Source organism: Hyla sarda, chromosome 3 (genome assembly GCF_029499605.1).
Source record: "Hyla sarda isolate aHylSar1 chromosome 3, aHylSar1.hap1, whole genome shotgun sequence".
NCBI classification, from domain to species: domain Eukaryota; kingdom Metazoa; phylum Chordata; class Amphibia; order Anura; family Hylidae; genus Hyla; species Hyla sarda.
The window spans coordinates 425,553,574-425,575,330 of NC_079191.1; the positions used below are offsets into that span (position 1 = coordinate 425,553,574).

General features: G+C 43.3%; 1 protein-coding gene across 1 annotated transcript in view; it reads right to left on the minus strand.

Annotated features, from left to right (window-relative positions):
• HHIPL2 (HHIP like 2) overlaps positions 1-21,757 on the minus strand; it is a 53,137-nt gene that overhangs the window by 12,291 nt on the left and 19,089 nt on the right. The window contains exons 3-7 of the mRNA XM_056568390.1: positions 19,606-20,255; positions 18,662-18,805; positions 15,976-16,307; positions 4,757-4,883; positions 2,608-2,753 (exon numbers count right to left, since the gene is read on the minus strand). Coding sequence (XP_056424365.1) covers positions 2,608-2,753; positions 4,757-4,883; positions 15,976-16,307; positions 18,662-18,805; positions 19,606-20,255 — 1,399 coding nt within the window. The remainder of the gene's footprint in view (positions 1-2,607; positions 2,754-4,756; positions 4,884-15,975; positions 16,308-18,661; positions 18,806-19,605; positions 20,256-21,757) is intronic.

Below are 21,757 nucleotides of genomic sequence, written 5' to 3' on the forward strand. Positions count from 1 at the left end.
ACCACCAGGGACTCTACTATTAACACCTTCACTGCCCCCATACCACCAGGGACTCTACTATTAACACCTTCACTGCCCCATACCACCAGGGACTCTACTATTAACACCTTCACTGCCCCATACCACCAGGGACTCTACTATTAACACCTTCACTGCCCCATACCACCAGGGACTCTACTATTAACACCTTCACTGCCCCATATCACCAGGGACTCTACTATTAACACCTTCACTGCCCCATACCACCAGGGACTCTACTATTAACACCTTCACTGCCCCATACCACCAGGGACTCTACTATTAACACCTTCACTGCCCCCATACCACCAGGGACAATACTATTAACACCTTAACTGCCCCATACCCCCAGGGACTCTACTATTAACACCTTCACTGCCCCATACCACCAGGGACTCTACTATTAACACCTTCACTGCCCCATACCACCAAGGACTCTACTATTAACACCTTCACTGCCCCATACCACCAGAGACTCTACTATTAACACCTTCACTGCCCCATACCACCAGGGACTCTACTATTAACACCTTCACTGCCCCTTATGACCAGGGACTCTACTATTAACACCTTCACTGCCCCCATACCACCAGGGACTCTACTATTAACACCTTCACTGCCCCCATACCACCAGGGACTCTACTATTAACACCTTCACTGCCCCCATACCACCAGGGACAATACTATTAACACCTTCACTTCCCCCATACCACCAGGGACTCTACTATCAACACCTTCACTGCCCCATACCACCAGGGACTCTACTATTAACACCTTCACTGCCCCATACCACCAGGGACTCTACTATTAACACATTCACTGCCCCATACCACCAGAGACTCTACTATTAACACCTTCACTGCCCCATACCACCAGGGACTCTACTATTAACACCTTCACTGCCCCATACCATCAGGGACTCTACTATTAACACCTTCACTGCCCCTTATGACCAGGGACTCTACTATTAACACCTTCACTGCCCCCATACCACCAGGGACTCTACTATTAACACCTTCACTGCCCCCATACCACCAGGGACTCTACTATTAACACCTTCACTGCCCCATATGACCAGGGACTCTACTATTAACACCTTCACTGCCCCATACCACCAGGGACTCTACTATTAACACCTTCACTGCCCTAGACCACCAGGGACTCTACTATTAACATCTTCACTGCCCCATATCACCAGGGAATCTACTATTAACACCTTCACTGCCCCATACCACCAGGGACTCTACTATTAACACCTTCACTGCCCCCATACCACCAGGGACTCTACTATTAACACCTTCACTGCCCCCATACCACCAGGGACTCTACTATTAACACCTTCACTGCCCCATACCACCAGGGACTCTACTATTAACACCTTCACTGCCCCAATACCACCAGGGACAATACTATTAACACCTTCACTGCCCCCATACCACCAGGGACTCTACTATTAACACCTTCACTGCCCCATACCACCAGGGACTCTACTATTAACACCTTCACTGCCCCATACCACCAGGGACTCTACTATTAACACCTTCACTGCCCCATACCACCAGGGACTCTACTATTAACACCTTCACTGCCCCATATGACCAGGGACTCTACTATTAACACCTTCACTGCCCCATACCACCAGGGACTCTACTATTAACACCTTCACTGCCCCATACCACCAGGGACTCTACTATTAACACCTTCACTGCCCTAGACCACCAGGGACTCTACTATTAACACCTTCACTGCCCCATATCACCAGGGAATCTACTATTAACACCTTCACTGCCCCCATACCACCAGGGACTCTACTATTAACACCTTCACTGCCCCATATGACCAGGGACTCTACTATTAACACCTTCACTGCCCCATACAACCAGGGACTCTACTATTAACACCTTCACTGCCCTAGACCACCAGGGACTCTACTATTAACATCTGCACTGCCCCATACCACCAGGGACTCTACTATTAACACCTTCACTACTGTCCTAGACCACCAGGGACTCCAACATAAACACATTCATTGCCCTAGACCACCAGGGACTCTACTATTAACTCCTTCACTGCCCTATACCACCAGGGACTCTACTATTAACTCCTTCACTGCCCTATATCACCAGGGACTCTGCTATTGATCCCTTTACTTTAGCTCCTACCCCATTACTATTTTGGCATTGAATGGCAGTAATGTGTGGAAAAGATATGGCAATGTTTTGTGGGTAATACGTGGTAGTATTATTTGAAAACAGTATTGGAGTACTATTTTGATAATGAATGGCAGTAATATCTGGCATTAGCCAAACAAACATGAAGATTAGCCAGTTCACCACCGGAGGATCTGCTGGAGCCGCTTAGACAGAGAACAGATAGTCATATATGAGATTCAGAAGAGGTCATGGATGATTCTCACATTATTTGACACTGTATGACTGTATTCCTCTAACATTTGTGTAGTAACTATATATATATATATATATATATATATATATATATATGTATCTGTGCTGTCTAAAAATGCAAATAAAGGGGCTCTACTTTACTTGTTGCCCAATTTTCTACACAATCAGCCATACATGGAATTACCAGCTTCATCCTCTGCAAAGGAAATGATGAATTTGCTGTATTTGTTGATCAGCTTAGGAAATGCGCAGAAGGATAAGTCTCCCATACAGATATCCTGCCTGGTCCATTGTTTGGTTGTTTCATCCTCATGCAGAGCCATAAGACGTCTACAGGAAGAATACAAGACTCCATGTAACAATACTGAGAAGAATATAACCCCTTCCCCAATGGTCAATGAACTCCTAGAACCATGGGATAGATGGGTCCCCTTTCATCTTATATCTACCTATCATCTACAGTATTTATCTATCTATCTCATATCTATCTATCTCATATCTATCTATCTATCTCATATCTATCTATCTCATATCTATCTATCTATCTCATATCTATCTATCTATCTCATATCTATCTATCTCATATCTATCTATCTATCTCATATCTATCTATCTCATATCTATCTATCTCATATCTATCTATCTATCTCATATCTATCTATCTCATATCTATCTATCTCATATCTATCTATCTCATATCTATCTATCTATCTATCTCATATCTATCTCATATCTATCTTTCATATCTACAGTAACCCCCCCGACCTGCGATGGCCCCGACATATGATAAAATCGACATACGATGCTTTTATATGTCGGGGCCATCACATTAACTGCTATCCGACAGCGCAAAATGCTTAAGCTGCTGTCGGATAGCAATTTAAGCATCCCGGACAGGTTCACTTACCTATCCCCGCTGCTCCGGGTCCACTTTGCGATCCTCCAGCGTCTTCTGCATCTTCTGCAGGGTCCGGGCCTCGCTTTCCGGCATCATTATTACGTCACTACGCACGCCGCGCCGGCGCAGCAGCGTAATAACGTCACCAGAAAGCGAGGCCCCGACACCGGAGAAGATGTGGAAGAAGCCGGAGGATCACGAAGAAGATACAGGAGCAGCGGGACAGCATCGGGAGCCCCTTGGACAGCATCGGGAGAGGTGAGGACCTTGTCCGGAGCGGCGGGGACAGGTGAGTACAGCTTCCTATACTTTACATTGCACGGATCCCTCAACATACGATGGATTCGATAAACGATGGGTCGTTTGGAACGAATTACCATTGTATGTTGAGGGATCACTGTATCTATCCCATATCTATCTATCTATCCATCTCATATCTATCTATCTATCCATCTCATATCTATCTATCTATCCATCTCATATCTATATCTATCCATCTCATATCTATCTATCTATCTCATATCTATCTCATATCTATCCATCTCATATCTATCTATCTATCTCATATCTATCTCATATCTATCTATCTCATATCTATCTATCTATCTCATATCTATCTCATATCTATCTGAAACTCCAGGAGAGCAGCACATCAAAGAAGGAATGCAGTATGCAGGCTGATGAAATCCAGCAGCAACATTTCAGTTGCCTCACGCAACGATGGCTTAAAGATGGTTGCGTAAGACAAACGTCACTGCTGTAAACTCATGTGCTGAATAAAACCACCATTTTTACCAATCCATGGAAGTGCTGCTTAATCCTTTCTATCTATTTCATATCTATCACATATCTATCTATCTATCTCATATCTATCTATCTATCTCATATCTATCACATATCTATCTATCTATCTATCTATCTATCTCATATCTATCTATCTCATATCTATCTATCTATCTATCTCATATCTATCTATCTATCTATCTCTCATATCTATCTATCTATCTCATATCTATCTATCTATCTCATATCTATCTATCTCATATCTATCTATCTCATATCTATCTATCTCATATCTATCTATCTCATGTCTATCTATCTCATATCTATCTATCTCATATCTATCTATCTATCTCATATCTATCTATCTATCTCATATCTATCTATCTATCTATCTCATATCTATCTATCTATCTCATATCTATCTATCTATCTCATATCTATCTCATATCTATCTATCTATCTCATATCTATCTCTCATATCAATCTATCTATCTATCTATCTCATATCTATCTATCTCATATATATCTATTTCATATCTATCTATCTCATATCTATCTATCTCATATCTATCTATCTCATATCTATCTATCTATCTATCTATCTCATATCTATCTATCTATCTATCTATCTCATATCTATATTTAAACTCACCCATTCATGAAATCCCCAAAGATGTACAGTCCATTTAAATTCGGAGAATCACAACCTCGATATACATAACCACCGGTGACCGATTTTCCAACGTTGTGCCCATAAGCAAAAATCGGTAGAATATCATCTGTTAAAGACAAATAATTAAAATATGATTTATTATTAATAATAATAATAAAAAAGCACAAGTTACACCAGATGACGCAGCCCCTAATATATTCTTGTTCTCTATCATTAGTGAGATGGTGCTTTGGCAGGTATAGTATCTATCTCATATCTATTTATTTATTTATCTCTCTCATGTCTATGTGTCAAACCACGGTAGAAGCAGCACAACAGTAAAAATCGTACGTACTTACCTTTGTCTAAACATTGTTTAGGTGGGACATACAGAGGATGACCTACGTTTTATGCTGTTGGATCACATCCTTCAAAACGTGGGGAGAATAGGTCAAATTTATTAAAAAAGAGAGAGTTATGGGGCCTTAAAAGGGTATTCCAGGCAAAACCTCTCTTTATATATATATATATATATATATATATATATATATATATACATATATATATATATATATATCAACTGGCTCCGGAAAGTTAAACAGATTTGTAAATTACTTCTATTAAAAAATCTTAATCCTTCCAATAGTTATTAGCTACTGAAGTTTTCTGTCTAACTGCTCAACGATGATGTCTCGTCCCGGGAGCTGTGCATGATGGGAGAATATCCCCATAAGAATTGCACAGCTCCCGGGACGTGAGTCATCAGAGAGCAGTTAGACAGAAAATAACAACTCAACTTCAGAAGCTAATAACTATTGGAAGGATTAAGATTTTTTAATAGAAGTAATTTACAAATCTGTTTAACTATCCGGAGCCAGTTGATATATAAAAAAAAGTTTTGGCCTGGAATACCCCTTTAATGTAGATTTTACTGTAACTCCTGCCATATATTGGGCCTGAGAAGAGCTATGATAAGCTCATAAAAATACATATATGATATAGATATTATGGTCTAGTCTTCTCTAAAGTATGTAAAAGGAAGGAAAGTGATCATTTTGATATACTTAAAATACTAAAAAGATTTTTGCTTATATATTTTTTTTTTTGTTACATATTCTGAAGCTTTTGGTGATTTGGGGCTAGGAATGGAGAACTGAGCTAGCGTTCATAGCTATTAATGTGTTAATATTAAAATACTCATTGTGAGTTTGATACAATAATAAAAATGTATGAATTCAATATACCTGAATACACTTGTTTAATTTTTATCACATATGACTTGACTACACAATAGAGATATTTACTTAGTTGACAAATTAATTCATATACTTTTTACAATTCATATACTTTTTAATTTCTTGATTTGAATTTTTTTATCAATTTTTTTAAACATCTTTTCATTGGTTCTTCAATCAACTTAAAGGGGTATCAACTGGCTCCGGAAAGTTAAACAGATTTGTAAATTACTTCTATTAAAAAATCTTAATCCTTCCAATAGTTATTAGCTTCTGAAGTTTTCTGTCTAACTGCTCAATGATGATGTGACGTCATGGGAGCTGTGCATGATGAGAAAATATCCCCATAGGAACTGCACAGCTCCCGGGACGTGAGTCATCAGAAAGCAGTTAGACAGAAAATAGCAACTCAACTTCAGAAGCTAATAACTATTGGAAGGATTAAGATTTTTTTAATAGAAGTCATTTACAACTATCCCTTTAGAAAGAAACCAACTCGGAGAAGCCGAAAGAAAAGATCTCAAAGACCCAAAGAAAAGAAAGACTTTAACAGAATAGAACCATCAGTCGATATACCCTGTGCCACTTCCAATGTAGTTAATCTCACTACAGAAGACAGCCTTCTTTCTAAAGGATTAAGTTTCGGCCTTATAGAACAGTTCAACCCAGTCACGTTCGAAATTGATCTGGCTCGATCATTAAGGGACATAAATTTATTTTAGTTTTTCATTAATAAAAATGTGTATGAGCAGAATCTATGTGAGGCTGATACCCCTGTTGAGGCTTCTAGTCTCGGTTTCTTTCATAAAGAGTGTACGCTATTGGAATCGGAGTGCATAGAAATGCTAGCCAACGATTTTGGTGACCCCTCTGACCAATTGTCCTCGAAAGAAGTACGGTTCTCCAAAGGAAAGAAATCGAGATTCAATCCTCCTATCTTCCCAGGGAGTAGTCTAGACTCATTCCAGAATGCAGTTCTTAATGATGTTAAATCTATATTGTATCATCAAACACCTTCTAATTTGTCTAAAAGTGAGTCAGAGGCTCTTAGCAATCTGAAGAAGAGAGAAGATATAATGATAGTTAGGGCTGACAAAGGAGGGAGTGTGGTATATATGTACAAAGAAATGTACTTGTCAGAAGCCGAAAGGCAGTTAGGAGACAGAACCACTTATTCCCCCCTTACAACAGACCCTACTAAAAAGATCCTATCTGGATTAACTACTTTTCTTCACACTTCTGTCAGTAAAGGAGTAATATATAAAAAGAATGCCGAACGACTCATCCCAGATGCCCCCCGTGCAGCTACATGGTATTATTTACCCAAGGTGCACAAGGGACAGATCCCACCCCCCGGACGACCGATCGTCTCGGGGGTGGGATCTGTCACTGAGCACCTGTCACATTATTTAGAATGGTTTTTGTCACCTATGTTACCTGCTATACCAGCGTACATTAAAGATACACTGCACCTACTTCAAATGATGAAAGAACTCAACTGGGAAGAAGATTGGAAATTATGTTCTATTGATGTTGTTAGCCTGTACACCCATATCCCACATGATACGGGTGTACAGGCTATTCGAGCGAGTTTAATCCGCTCGAATAAAAAGACTCAATTCATTGACTTCGTCACCGAGGCACTCAGCTTCGTGTTGACGAACAGCACATTTAAGTTTGGAGAACAGTGGTATAGGCAGGACACCGGGACCCCTATGGGGACCCCGGTGTCCTGTGCCTATGCTAATTTGTTCTTAGCAGAATTTGAGAGCCAATACATTTATTCATCAGCCAACCCCTTTATTGGTCAGTTAAAGTTTTATGCAAGATATGTTGACGACGTTCTAATAGCATGGGCACAGAAAATCAGTTTAGCGACCTAGTCACCTACCTGACCGATGTAAATAATATGAACTTATCTTTCACTTCCCAATTCGGAGGATCCTCAATAGAGTTTCTAGATGTGAGACTTATAGTAGAACAGAGTAGAGTTGTTAGTGAGGGATACAGAAAAGAGATGGCTAGGAACACCCTTCTTCACTATGGGAGCTCCCACCCCCAGTCAGTGAAGAGGGGTGTCCCTTATGGCCAGTTTATACGTCTTAGAAGAAACAATGTATCAAGTACGACTTTTGAAAGTCAGGCTGATGAACTTCAAAAGCGGTTGATGGATAGAAAGTATCCGTTGCAACTAATTAAAGAAGGAAGAGAAAAAGCGAGTAGCGTTGTAAGACATACTTTATTGAAAAACGAAAAGAAAAAAGGTATTTCAGGAGAGACCAAACGTTTTACTTTCACCTTTCAAATTTCTCCGAATAATCCAATGATAGAGAGAGCTATTAGGAAAAACTGGTTTTTATTAGAAAGCGACTCCGAATTAAAAGAAGTCGCGATGAGGAAACCTCTTATTTCTTATAGGAGAAATAAAACGTTAGGTGACACTCTAAAAAAGAAAGATGAAGACCCTAGAAAAACCACTTGGTTAGAAAGTAGTACCCCGAAAGGGAATTATTCTTGTAAGTCCTGTAATTTTTGCAAATTTAATGCTGAGCTCAAAACAATGCGTCTAGGTGCAGTTACACATACCGTCACTGATATTATTACGTGCCGGACTAAGTATGTAGTATACGTGATCTTCTGCCCCTGTGGGTTCTTCTACATAGGGAAAACTATCAGACAAATAAGTGCGCGAATAAGAGAACATTTTTATTCGTTTCATACTTTAAAAGGAGCGCCTCGCCTGATTTCCCATGTAGTTGAATTCCACGGGGGGCGGACTGATCACTTAACTTTTTCTGGTATAGAGAGAATTAGACCAAAATCTGGTAGAAATTTAGATACATTTTTATTACAACGAGAAACACATTGGATCATACGTGCTGCCGCAGCGGGCCCGTTAGGTCTGAACGAGAAAGTGGATTATGCTCCTTGTTTTTAAATACCTATTTATCATGTTGTATTTATATGTTTGTACTGGGTTCTTCTGATGGTGTGAACCAGTGAGTTCACACCTATCACATCAGAGCAGGTGGGCGGGTTGGATCAGTTCTGGTCCACCTCTCACCTGTATAAGAATCAGTTCAGTCTCCAGACTTGCATGGCCAGAAGAAGCTCGCCAGCCGAGTGAAACAGAGTCTGTCGCCTGTTTGTGTACCCCCCCTCGCTGATCCCTCTCCCCCATCTACGTTTTTACCTGTGAGTATATTGCAATAAAGAAAGAAAATTAAAGAGAAGAAGGGTGAGTGCCGGTTTTTCTTAATTATCCTTGGATTGAGAAGTTTGGATTATTTGCTGCATACTTTAAACCAGAGCACAACCCTGCACCTGTATTCAGTTCTCACACAAGTTGCCCATTGTATCCTGCATCCAAATATAGTACCCTAGCAGTGCCGGACATTGGCTCCTCTCCTTTTGCATAATTTACAAATCTGTTTAACTTTCCGGAGCCAGTTGATATATAAAAAAAAAAGGTTTTGCCTGGATAACCCCTTTAAACACCAGACAAATAAAAACCAGCAGACTCTCCCCCACCGCTCCCAACATTCTCATGCCCAAGGAACAGTTATACAAGAACTGGAACAAGGTGATCCATCAAGCGAGGGGAGGCCCACCCAAAACAACTATACATGAAGACCACACATAGACAATATCATTCACACACACACACACATCCAAACATACCCTAGGAGCTCCTAGATTCCTGTTCAATCAGTCTACTACTGAGAGGATTCCCAAACCGGAGGATTAGTAGAGACATCCGAAAACAACCATGGAACCCAGATTTTGATCCATTTTTTTTTATTTATTTTATTATCTAGATTAACCGTGTTCATTGGGGTATACCATGCACCGGCCTATAACACGCACCCTCATTTTACCAAGGATATTTGGGTAAAAAAAAGTTTTTCACCCAAATATCCTTGGTAAAATGAGGGTGCGTGTGTGTGCATGTGTATACCCCGATACACTGTTTCTGACCCCGCAGAAGCCCCCAGGAAAGGCAGGGGGAGAGAGGCCGTCGCTGCCCGCTTCTCTCCCCCTGCCTTTCCTGGGGTCTAGAGCCCTGCTGCCGCCACTTCTCTACCCCTGGTTATCGGTGCCGCTGCCCCATTGCCTCCCCCATCCCCGGTTTTATGATTTCCTTTGCCGGGGTCGGGTACGCGCTGCTTCTGGCTCAGGTCCGTGCTGCTTCTGGCTCCGGTGGGTCGTCTATGCGTCGTTGCTATGCGTTGCACAATGATGAGTGACGCTCATTGCACCTCGCACCGCATAGCAACGACGCATAGACGCCACACCGGAGCCAGAAGAACCGCGGACCGGAGCCAGAATCAGCGCCCCGGCAACAGGTAATCATAAAACCGGGGATGGGGGAGGCAATGGGACCTTCCGTCAGGTCCAGAGTTGGCAGACCTCAATGTCTTGGGAGAAAATTTCGGTACAGCACAGCAACAGGACCCGGCCCTATCTCGGGCCTGGGAAAATGTCTTAATTGTAGAAGGTGCACCACAACAACCGGGGCCAAGACTGTATACCCCCGCTTTGTGGTCCACCAGGGGATGCTGTACAGGGTAAATCAGGTATGGGGTGAGAGTGTGGAACAATTGATGGTGTCTAAAGCATATCGGAGGCTTGTGTTAGAGTTAGCCCATCAACATGTTCTAGGAGGGCACCTGGGCCAGCAAAAGACACAGGACCGAATTTTGCAGCGTTTTTACTGGCCCAGCGTGTATAAGGAGGTTGAAGGGCATTGTGAGTCCTGCCCAACATGCCAAATAACTAGCCCCGAGCCACATTACCGTAGTCCCCTGGTGCCCCTCCCGATTATCGAGGTCCCGTTTGAATGGATCGCTTTGGATCTTGTAGGCCCATTGCCGAAATCTGCTAGGGGGCACCAACACATCCTGGTAGTCCTGGACTATGCGACTCGGTATCCCGAGGCGCTACCCTGCGACATACAAAAGTGTGGTTAAGTATGTCACTCAGTTGCAGGAACGGATGGAAACAGTGTTGCCCTTAGTGAGGGAACATATGGAGGCAGCTCTGCGAGCTCAGAGTAGAGTTTATAATCGCCAGGCTCGGGTTCGGAATTTTAACCCGGGAGATCGGATTCTGGTACCAACGGTCGACAAAAAATTTCTGGCTAGGTGGTAGGGTCCCTACGAAGTGATCGAAAAGGTAGAGGAGGTAACATACAGGGTCCCGAGCAACGGAAGCCAGAGAAAGTGTACCATGTCAACTTGTTGAAACCTTGGAAAGATAGGGAGACTAGTGTGGATGACAGCCCCCGGCCAGGTTTGTTAGGGGTCGAGTTTCCCGTCCCTCAGTTTGGTGCAAGGGAAGCAGTTGCCACAGTGAAAATTGCTGACAGCCTTTCCTCTGCACAGACTCAGGAGGCCAGGGAATTCGTCAGTAGGAACACCGATGTGTTCTCAGACCTTCCTGGACGTACTTCTGTCATCCGCCATGACATTGTCACTGAACCCCAGGTAAAAATATTGTTGAAACCCTACCGGGTACCCGAGTCGCGGCGACAAGCCATCTCGGAAGAAGTACAACAGATGTTAAAATTGGATGTCATCGAGGAATTAAAGAGTGAGTGGGCCAGTCCAATAGTCTTAATACCCAAGCCAGACGGTACGTTGCGGTTCTGTTACGAATGAGGTTTCCAAGTTTGATGCCTATCCCATGCCCCAAGTTGATGAGCTTATTGAAAGGCTAGGACAGGCTCAATATTTTTCTGTTTTGGACCTCACAAAAGGGTACTGGCAGGTGCCCTTGACGGAGGCTACCAAAGAGAAAACAGCCTTTGTCACACCAGAAGGTTTATTTCAGTACAAGATGTTACCCATTGGTTTACATGGCGCTCCCGCTACGTTTCAAAGGCTAATGGATATTGTACTTCGGCCACATTAACGGTATGCCTCAGCCTATCTGGACGATATCATCATCCACAGTACAGACTGGGAAAGTCACCTTCCAAAAGTACAGGCAGTGGTAGACTCCCTTAGGAAGGCTGGGTTAACTGCTAACCCCAAAAAATGTGCCATAGGGTTGGAAGAGACCAAATACCTGGGGTATGTCATTGGGCGTGGAGTTGTCAAACCCCAGGTCAACAAAATAGAGGCCATCTGGAATTGGCCCCGACCTGTCACTACCCAACAGGTGAAGTCGTTTCTAGGAATGGTGGGTTACTATACGAGATTCATCCCCCATTTTGCTACGGTTGCTGCGCCCTTAAGAGGCAGAACAGGCCCTTAACGAACAGGAGGAGCAGGCATTTTACGCTTTGAAGTCGGCGCTATGTGGGTCTCCGGTGTTGGTGACACCCGACTTCAAAAGGGAATTTGTGGTACAGACCAATGCCTCTGAGGTAGGTCTCGGTGCTGTACTCTCCCAGGAAGTCAACGGGGAAAGAGAATCCCGTTGTCTTTCTCAGCCACAAACTGACCCCGGCCGAGACCAGGTATAGTATAGTGGAGAGAAAGTGCCTGGCCATTAAGTGGGCACTCGAATCTCTCCGTTATTATCTGTTGGGGAGGAAGTTTTCTCTCATTACGGATCATACCCCCCTTAAGTGGATGTGCCAAGCCAAGGACAAAAATGCCAGTGTCAACAGGTGGTTTTTGTCATTACAGAATTTCAAGTTTAGCGTTGAACACAGAGCGGGTTGTTTGCTAGGCAACGCCGATGCCCTATAACGAGTCCACTGTTGTACAAGTGTTCACCCCCTCAGGTTTGAACAAAGGGGGAGGGGGGTATGTGAGAAGGTGAAGGCCAATCTGCGACGGCTCTTACTGGGAATGTGTAGGTGTAGGGTGGGGGCCATTCCCCACAATCCAGGCCGTCTTTTGTTGGCCTTTGTTACTTTTTCTTTGAACTGCATCTAAGACTGTTGTTGCTGTTTGCCAAGTGTGAATAAAACACTGAACTTTCATTTGAAAAGTACTGTTTCCGTGCCTCTATATACGGCAACCGCACCTATCTGCAAGAGCGAGTCATCACACTATCTATCTATCTCATATCTATCTCATCTCATATCTATCTCATCTCATATCTATCTATTATCTATCTATTATCTATCTATCTCATATCTATCTCATATCTATCTCATATCTATCTCATATCTATCTGTCTATCTCTCTCATATCTATCTATCTCATATCCCTCTCATATCTATCTATCTCATATCTATCTCATATCTATCTATCTCTCATATCTATCTCATATCTCTCTCATATCTATCTATCTCATATCTATCTATCTCTCTCATATCTATCTCATATCTATCTATCTCTCTCATATCTATCTATCTATCTATCTATCGATTTTTTTTTCATTCAGTTTGAGGCTATGTTCACACGGCAGAATTTCCTTGCAGAATTCCACCGAAAAAATCTGCTCGGAAATTCTGCTAAATTTATGGCACATTGAACTAAATGGGGATTCCGCTGTCCTATTCACAGTAGATATTCTGTTTTCCGTATTCTGCAAAAAATATAAGACCTGTTTTCAAACTTAGCAGAATTCCGGGTGTTATCCCATTGAACTCAATGGTGCTGTGAATTTTGGCAGAATTTTGGCAGAATTCCACTGAAATTCTGCTCAAATTACTCAAAACTGCAAAAATTCCACAGCCAGCTTTTCAGAACAAAATTTGGGCGGAATAGCAGAATGTTCAGCCATGTGAACATGGCCTAAGGGTCTACAGATCAATAGGACTGGACTTTCTATTCGGGATATTTGCACTCCTGGAGGGTAGGAATTTTCGGGGAGATTTATCCAAACCTGTGTAGAGGAAACGTTGACCAGCTGCCCATAACAACCAATGAGGTCGATTCTTTCATTTTTGAGAGGACCGTTTTAAAAATGAAAGAAGCAATCTGATAGGTTGCTATGGGCAACTGGTCAATCTCCTCTGCACAGGTTTGGATAAATCTCCCCCATTAAATCCGGAATGTTTCACAGTCAACATATTTCTAATAATAATGTCTAATGGAGTCCTGTGGTTAGATGTTCTGAATACTAGGATTCATACAAATGTGATGTCCCAGTACAGGACATGGTCCTGTACTACCCTTAGGCCCTGTCAGGTTGAGTCCCTCAGTGATCTGGGGGTCTCCTGCAAGGTCTCCCCCCTGTTGGTTTTATAAAGGTGTGTATATCACTTTAATGCCTAGACAGGATCCCTATGTATAGATATATAGAGGACCTGTGGGAGGTCTCAAGGACCTGTGTAAGCTGTCACATGTTATGTTGTCACATGATTTGTTGTCACATGTTCTCCCAGAGAGCACCATCTTAACCTTTGACCCACAGCTTGACCAATGGGCTTTAGTCCAGCCCACCACTATATAAAGGGGCGGCCATTACAATTCACTCTCTTAGCTCTTACCACCTGCTACCTGACTGAGCACAGCCACCACCAGAGATCTCAGTGCAAGTGATCAGTATCTGGAAGACCCCAAAAGCTACCGGCATTACAGTAAGTCTCAAGTCTTTGTCTGCTGTCACTGAAACGAGTCAAGTCCTGCACATAGTCAAGTCAAGTCCAATCTCGAGTCAAGTTAATTACAAGTATATTGGTCCAGCAAGCTGCGAGGTCCTCTGGGTCCTGGCCACCTCTCTGGGAAATCTGACCTTAGCTGTGAAGATAATTCCATCTGTCTTATACTTTGTAAAGCCTCCGTTTGACCATAACTGGTTGTGGACTCTCATTTCACTTCTAGCAATTGGGATAGCGGAGAATCCGGGCGTGTGGTGTTCCGGAACGCGAAAACCACACTGGCGTCATGAACATTAGGGATTAATACCATCCAGCCCCCGGGGTTAATACCATCTGACCCCACCACTCACACCGCTACACCCGTGGTCCTGCCATTTCAACCAGTGGTCCACCACACAAATTTCTGGTGAAGGCAACTGTATACGTGGAAAATGATTAAAAGGAGTATTCCTACAAAAAATAACTTATCCCCTATCCACAGGGTAGTTGCTGATCGTGGGGGATCCCAGCTTTACTGAGGGTAGACAGGTGGCACAGTCTTTGCAGTACAGCCAATATCCCAAGGAAGTGACCGGTGACACAGGGGGACCTCGCAGGCTTGCTGGGACTTGCAGTAGGTAGACTGACTATAATGCAGGCCACGGTGACTAAACAGTAGACTTGACTGGACTGACTTGATGACTGACAATTAGACAGGTGGCTGCAGACTTTAGGCTTGAGGTCTCCAATGCTCCGGACACAGACACTGAGATGACTGCACTGGACCTCAGGAACTAAGAGAGAGATTGCAGCCCCTCCCCTGGTTATATAGGGGGGCTGTGCAAGGAACCCATAGGTCACTTGGGGGGTCACCTGGTCACTAGAGCCTCCTGGGTAACAATCACATGGTATAACAATTAAAGAAACAGTACATTATTAATATCACAACTTATATACACAGGGGATAATACATAAAGGGGGCCCTGGGGATATGGAGAGACTCTGCCTGACAGGGCAGGAGAAGAACGGGGAAACACCATGCTGTACTGGGCCACCACAAAAACACTTTTTTTTTTTTTTTTTTTTTAATAACTTGGTGCCAGAAAGTTAAACAGATTTGTAACTTTTATTTGAAAATCTTAATCCTTCCAGTACTTATGAGCTGCTGTATGCTCCACAGGAAGTTCTTTTCTTTTTGGATTTCCTTTCTGTCCGACCACAGTGCTCTCTGCTGACACCTCTGTTCATGTCAGGAACTTTCCAGTTTGCTATGGGGATTTTCTCCTACTCTGGACAGTTCCTGACATGGACAGAGGTGTCAGCAGAGAGCACTGTGGTCAGACCGGACGGAACTACGCAACTTCCTCTGGAGCACACAGCAGCTGATAAGTACTGGAAGGGTAAAAAATGTGAAACTTTCTGGGGCCAGTTGATTAAAAAGAAAAATAAATTCCACCGGAGTACCCCTTTAAGCTACTATGAATACAACAATGGTCACTTACGTAAAGAAGAGTTGAGGCAAAGCATTATGTCGAAGCATTCAAACCCCTCCTTGGCTCTCCAGCCATAGTTTCCACCTTTAGTAATGATGTCCACTTCTTCATATCGGCTTTGGCCAACATCGCCACAGAAGATTCTGCCTCTTCCTTTCCCGGTCACTCGGTCTCCTTGGTCTACAGAACATCTCCACATATTCCGAACTCCATAGGCGTAGACCTCCGGAGCAGCGGAACGCTCTGAGACGAATGGATTATCCGGTGGGATTCCATAGGCCTTTCCAGGAGCTCTCTCACCATCTACGTCTATCCGGAGAACTTTACCCAACAAGGCGCTTCTGGGAACACAAAGCAAGATGAACGTAGAATTGGGTTAGGTGCATACTAAGGTTGGGCCTAAATTATTTAGCTAAGGTGGTCATCTCTAGTGTTGAGCGGCATAGGCCGTATTCGAATTCGCGAATATTCGCGAATATATGGACGAATATTCGTCATATTCGCATATTCGAAATGTTCTCGTTTTATTTTCACATATGCAAATATTCACGTGCGCGAAAATTTGTATAAACAAAATTAACGCACGCGAAAATGCGCATATGCGAAAATTATCGTGTGCAAATTTTCGCATATGCGAAAAGTCGAGCACCAGTCTCACACAGTAGTATTAGAGCCTTCTTACACCACACAAGCTGGAAGCAGAGAGGGGTGATCACTGTGATGTGTACTGTGAAAAAAGAAATAAATAAAAAAAAACAAAAAACGAATATTCGTAATTACGAATATATAGCGCTATATTCGCGAATATTCGCGAATTCGCGAATATGCGATATTCGCGAATAAAATTCGAATTGCGAATATTCGCGAGCAACACTAGTCATCTCTTATCTGGGACCCAGATCTCTTCCCTTCTACATGTAGGGGTGATGGCCGTACATGCACATGGCTCTCTCTACTAAGGTCTACAGTAGTGGTCTCAAACTGTGGCCCTCCAGATGTTTTAAAACTTCAACTCCTAGCATGCCCTGACAGCCAACGGCTGTCAGGGCATGCTAGGAGTTGAAGTTTTAAAACATCTGGAGGGCCGCAGTTTGAGCCCACTAGTCTACAGGCTGAAAGGAGACAGCCAAGTCAACGTCTTCCTTAGACGTCCCAAATTGTCACCTTGTTCTTTGTAGTATTGAATTACAAAATGGTCAGGGAGAGGGCGGTGGTGGAAGTATCTTAGGTCCTGAAGGTTAAAGGTGTACTGTGCTGGAAAACATTTATTTTATTTATTTTTTTAAATCAACTGGTGCCAGAAAGTTAAACAGATTTGTAAATGACTTCTATTAAAAATCTTAATCCTTCCAGTACTTATCAGATGCTGTATGCTCCACAGGAAGTTCTTTTTGAATTTCCTTTCTGTCTGACTACAGTGCTCTCTGCTGACACCTCTGTCCATTTTAGCAACTGTCCAGAGAAGGAGCAAATCCCCATAGCAAACCTCTCCTGCTCCGGACAGTTCCTAAAATGGACAGAGGTGTCAGCAGAGAGCACTGTGGTCAGACAGAAAGGAAATACAAAAAGAAAAGAACTTCCTGTGGAGCATACAGCAGCTGATAAGTACGGGAAGGATTAAGATTTTTTTAATAGAAGTAATGTACTAATCTGTTTATCTTTCTGGCACCAGTTGATTTAAAAAAAAAATGTTTTCCAGGAGAGTACCCCTCTAAAAATCAACACTAACACTATTTTTAAAGAAGAACTCACATTGGAGCTTTTAATAAATAAACCCTGGCAGGAAATACTCCAGACTAGTCATGTTTTTGTACCGCCCTTTCAAAATTGAAGACAATTGGACTTTTGGGGGTCATAAGCCCCTAGAAGTGTTCTTAAAGGAGTAGTCCAGTGGTGAACCCAGTGGTGAACAACTTATCCCCTATCCTAAGGATAGGGGATAAGTTTGAGATCACGGGGGGGGTCGGACCGCTGGGGCCCCCTGCGATCTCTCTGTACGGAGCCCCAACAGCCCGCGGGAAGGGGGCGTGTCGACCTCCGCACGAAGCGGCGGCCGAAACGCCCCCTCAATACAACTCTATGGCAGAGCCGAAGTGCTGCCTTCGGCAATCTCCGGATCTGCCATAGAGATGTATTGAGGGGGCGTGTCGGCCGCCGCTTCGTGCGGGGGTCGACACCTGCTATCTGGCCGGAGAGCCTGGCCCCCGTATAGAGAGATCGCAGGGGGCCCCAGCGGTCGGACCCCCCGCGATCTCAAACTTATCCCCTATCCTTATGATAGGGGATATGTTTTTCACCACTGGACTACCCCTTTAAGCTTGACCTTCGCCAAAAGATTTAAAGGGGGTAATCGAGGAATAGAAAAACAGAGCCAATTTCTTTTTTTTCTTTTTTTAAACGCTCCCTGTCTGTCTCCAGGTTGGGTGTGGTTGTGTGGCTCACTTCCATTGAAGTGAAGTTTTCGTTTTTTCTATTCCTGGATAACCCCTCTAAAGCAGTTTTGGATGCCCCCTTACATTGATTATCCTAACCTAAAACTTCTCCTGCTGCTTTATTTGGGAATTCTAGGTTCACATTGACATTGGGATTTTTTGGGGGCATCACTAGACCAGCAGGACTCTGGACCATTGAGTGTTGCCCAAAGGAAACCATTTCACATCTTTATACTTCAGAAGAAAGAATCCATCTCTCTTACTTGTTCTGTCCATTTCCAAATTCTCCATGTGGATCTCCAAGCTCCCCTCCATCTCCTGTAAATATGTACAGGTATCCATCCACACCAAAAAGTATTTGCCCCCCATTGTGGTTCCGGTATGGTTCCACAACATCCAAAAGGACTCTGTTGGCAAAATGGGAATTCAGAAAGAAAATTTAATTGCAGAATATAACACGTCTCACACGTTTATTCAGAAATATTGTTGTATGAGCTAAAGATTATGATACATATTAAAGGGGCTGTACACTACAAAGTGGTGGTCATGACCCTTAAAGGGGTACTCCGGTGCTTCAGAGTTCTGAACACTTTTGTTCCGAATGCTCAGAGCCAGACGCTGTGATCATGATGTCATGGGCACGCTCCCTGTGACGTCACTCTACGCCCCTCCATTCATGTCTATGGGAGGGGGCGTGTCGGACGACACGCCCCCTCCCATAGACATGAATGGAGGGGGCGTGGCATGACACCATGAGGGGGCGTGGCTGTGACATCACGACCACTGCCACAGGAACCCAGCATTTGTTTAGAGTGCTGGATGCTGTGGGAGATCGCGGGAGTCGTTGGAAGACCATTTCAGGTGACTACCTCTTGAAGCTCATCAAGAGAATGAGTGTGCAAAGCAGTAATCAAAGCAAAAGGTGGCTAGAACCTAGAATATGACATATTTCCACACTTTTTTGTTATCTCTATAATTCCACATGTGTTAATTCATAGTTTTGATGCCTTCAATGTGAATCTACAATTTTCATAGTCATGAATATAAAGAAAACTCTGAATGAGGTGTGTCCAAACTTTTAAATAAATATAAAAAAAATAATATATATATATATATATATATATATACACACACAGTATATATATTTATCTATATTTATTTAAAAATATAGTTATTTAATAGATAGATACATTGCATCTCTCTTTACCTTTCAGATTGTCGATCCGCCTTATTAATGTCATAGCGTGACACTCGGAATTCACTAATCCGGATTTTCTCCACATAATCATCATCAAATATAGAATAGTAAATATAAAATTTTCCATTCCACCGGAACTTTGGATGTATTGCCATTCCAAGAAGTCCCCGCTCATCTCCATGCCATGGACTTGACACCACGCTGTCCTGCAGATACAGGAAAGGTTCTTCTAACCGTCCACCATTGGGTAAATATACCCAGACTATACCAACCTGCTCAGCCACAAACATTCTATGGGTACCATCATTGGCATGGACCATCAGGACTGGGTTCCTCAACCCATTGGCCACCTCCATTAAGCACATTTTGAGGCAGCCTTCTGGGTCTTCAACTGGGGCCCCAAGGTTGTTATTCAGGTCCATGTTTTGTATTACATCTGGGAAACAATAGTCCGGATCTGGTAATTCAAGGAGATTGCAAAACTGATCTCTGTCTTTTGCAGCTTCTAATAAGTCCTTGTCCTCCGTCATTAGAGAGATGGTGCTTTGACAGGTATAGTAGAAGTCTGAGCAATATGGAAAACAGAGGCCTGGAAGAGACATGACTGGTGTTCTGAAGTCTTCAGCATCGTATAAATGGGCAGCATATGGCGAACATTCCTGGAAGACAAACCAAATGTAATGTCATTCTAATCAACAACATATAGTATTAAAGGAAAGTCCACAGTCTGTGCCGTCTGGTCGTCTTCCAACCTTTCGTTGAAGTCTTACACTTTCAGGAGTCTTGATCATAGCTTAGACAGATCAGTTTTACAGTCCAATAACAGAGTGAAAAGACTCACGGCACTCGGTAGCTGATGATATCCAAACTTTACTCCCAGTCTTTAAGGGGTACTCCGGTGGAAACAATTTTTTTTTAATCAACTGGTGCCAGAAAGTTAAACAGATTTGTAAATTACTTCTATTAAAAAAATATTTATCCTTCCAGTACTTATTAGCAGCTATTTACAGGAGAAAGTGCTTTACTTTTTGGATTTCTTTTTTTTTCTGTCCACAGTGCTCTCTGCTGACACCTCTGTCCATGTCAGGAACTGTCCAGAACAGGAGCAAATCTCCATAGCAAACCTATGTTGCTCTGGACAGTTCCTGATACAGCAGAGAGCACTGTGGACAGAAATAAAAATCCAAAAACAAAATAACTTCCCCTGTAATATACAGCCGCTAATAAGTACTGGAATGATAAAGATTTTTTTAATAGAAGTAATTTACAAATCTGTTTAACTTTCTGGCACCAGTTGATTAAATAAAAAATGTTTCCCACCGGCATACCCCTTTAAGGCATAAAAACAGGGACTAATCGAAGCAGCAGGCGCTGCGAAACGGACGTTGTCCTGTCACTTTACCCCCTCCCGACGTTGTTTTTATGCCTTACGACTGGGAATAAAGTTTGGATATCATCAGCTACCGAGGGCCTTTAGTCTTTTCACTCTTTTATTGGACTGTATCCGATGGTGCTTTACACTATCAACCAGGGCCAGACAGGGCGTGAAAACCAGCCCTGGAAAAAATTACATACCAGCCTCATAGTGTTGCGTCATTATACCAGCGCGTCGTCATTTTCTTGTTCATAAAAGGTAAAATCTAGTGCACACTAGGTGCAGCATAGTTCCCCCACAATAGGTGCAGTATAGTCCCTCACATTAGGTGCAGTCACTGAGGACAAGCGGGGCTCTGTACACTGAGGACAAGCGGGGCTCCGTACACTGAGGACAAGCAGGGCTCCGTGCACTGAGGACAAGCAGGGCTCCGTGCACTGAGGACAAGCAGGGCTCCGTGCACTGAGGACAAGCAGGGCTTCGTACACTGAGGACAAGCAGGGCTCCGTACACTGAGGACAAGCAGGGCTCCGTACACTGAGGACAAGCAGGGCTCCGTACACTGAGGACAAGCAGGGCTCCGTACACGGAGGACAAGCAGGGCTCCGTACATGGAGGACAAGCAGGGCTCCGTACATGGAGGACAACAGGGCTCCGTATATGGAGGACAAGCAGGGCTCCGTACATGGAGGACAACCAGGGCTCTGTACATGGAGGACAACCAGGGCTCTGTACATGGAGGACAACCAGGGCTCTGTACATGGAGGACAACCAGGGCTCTGTACA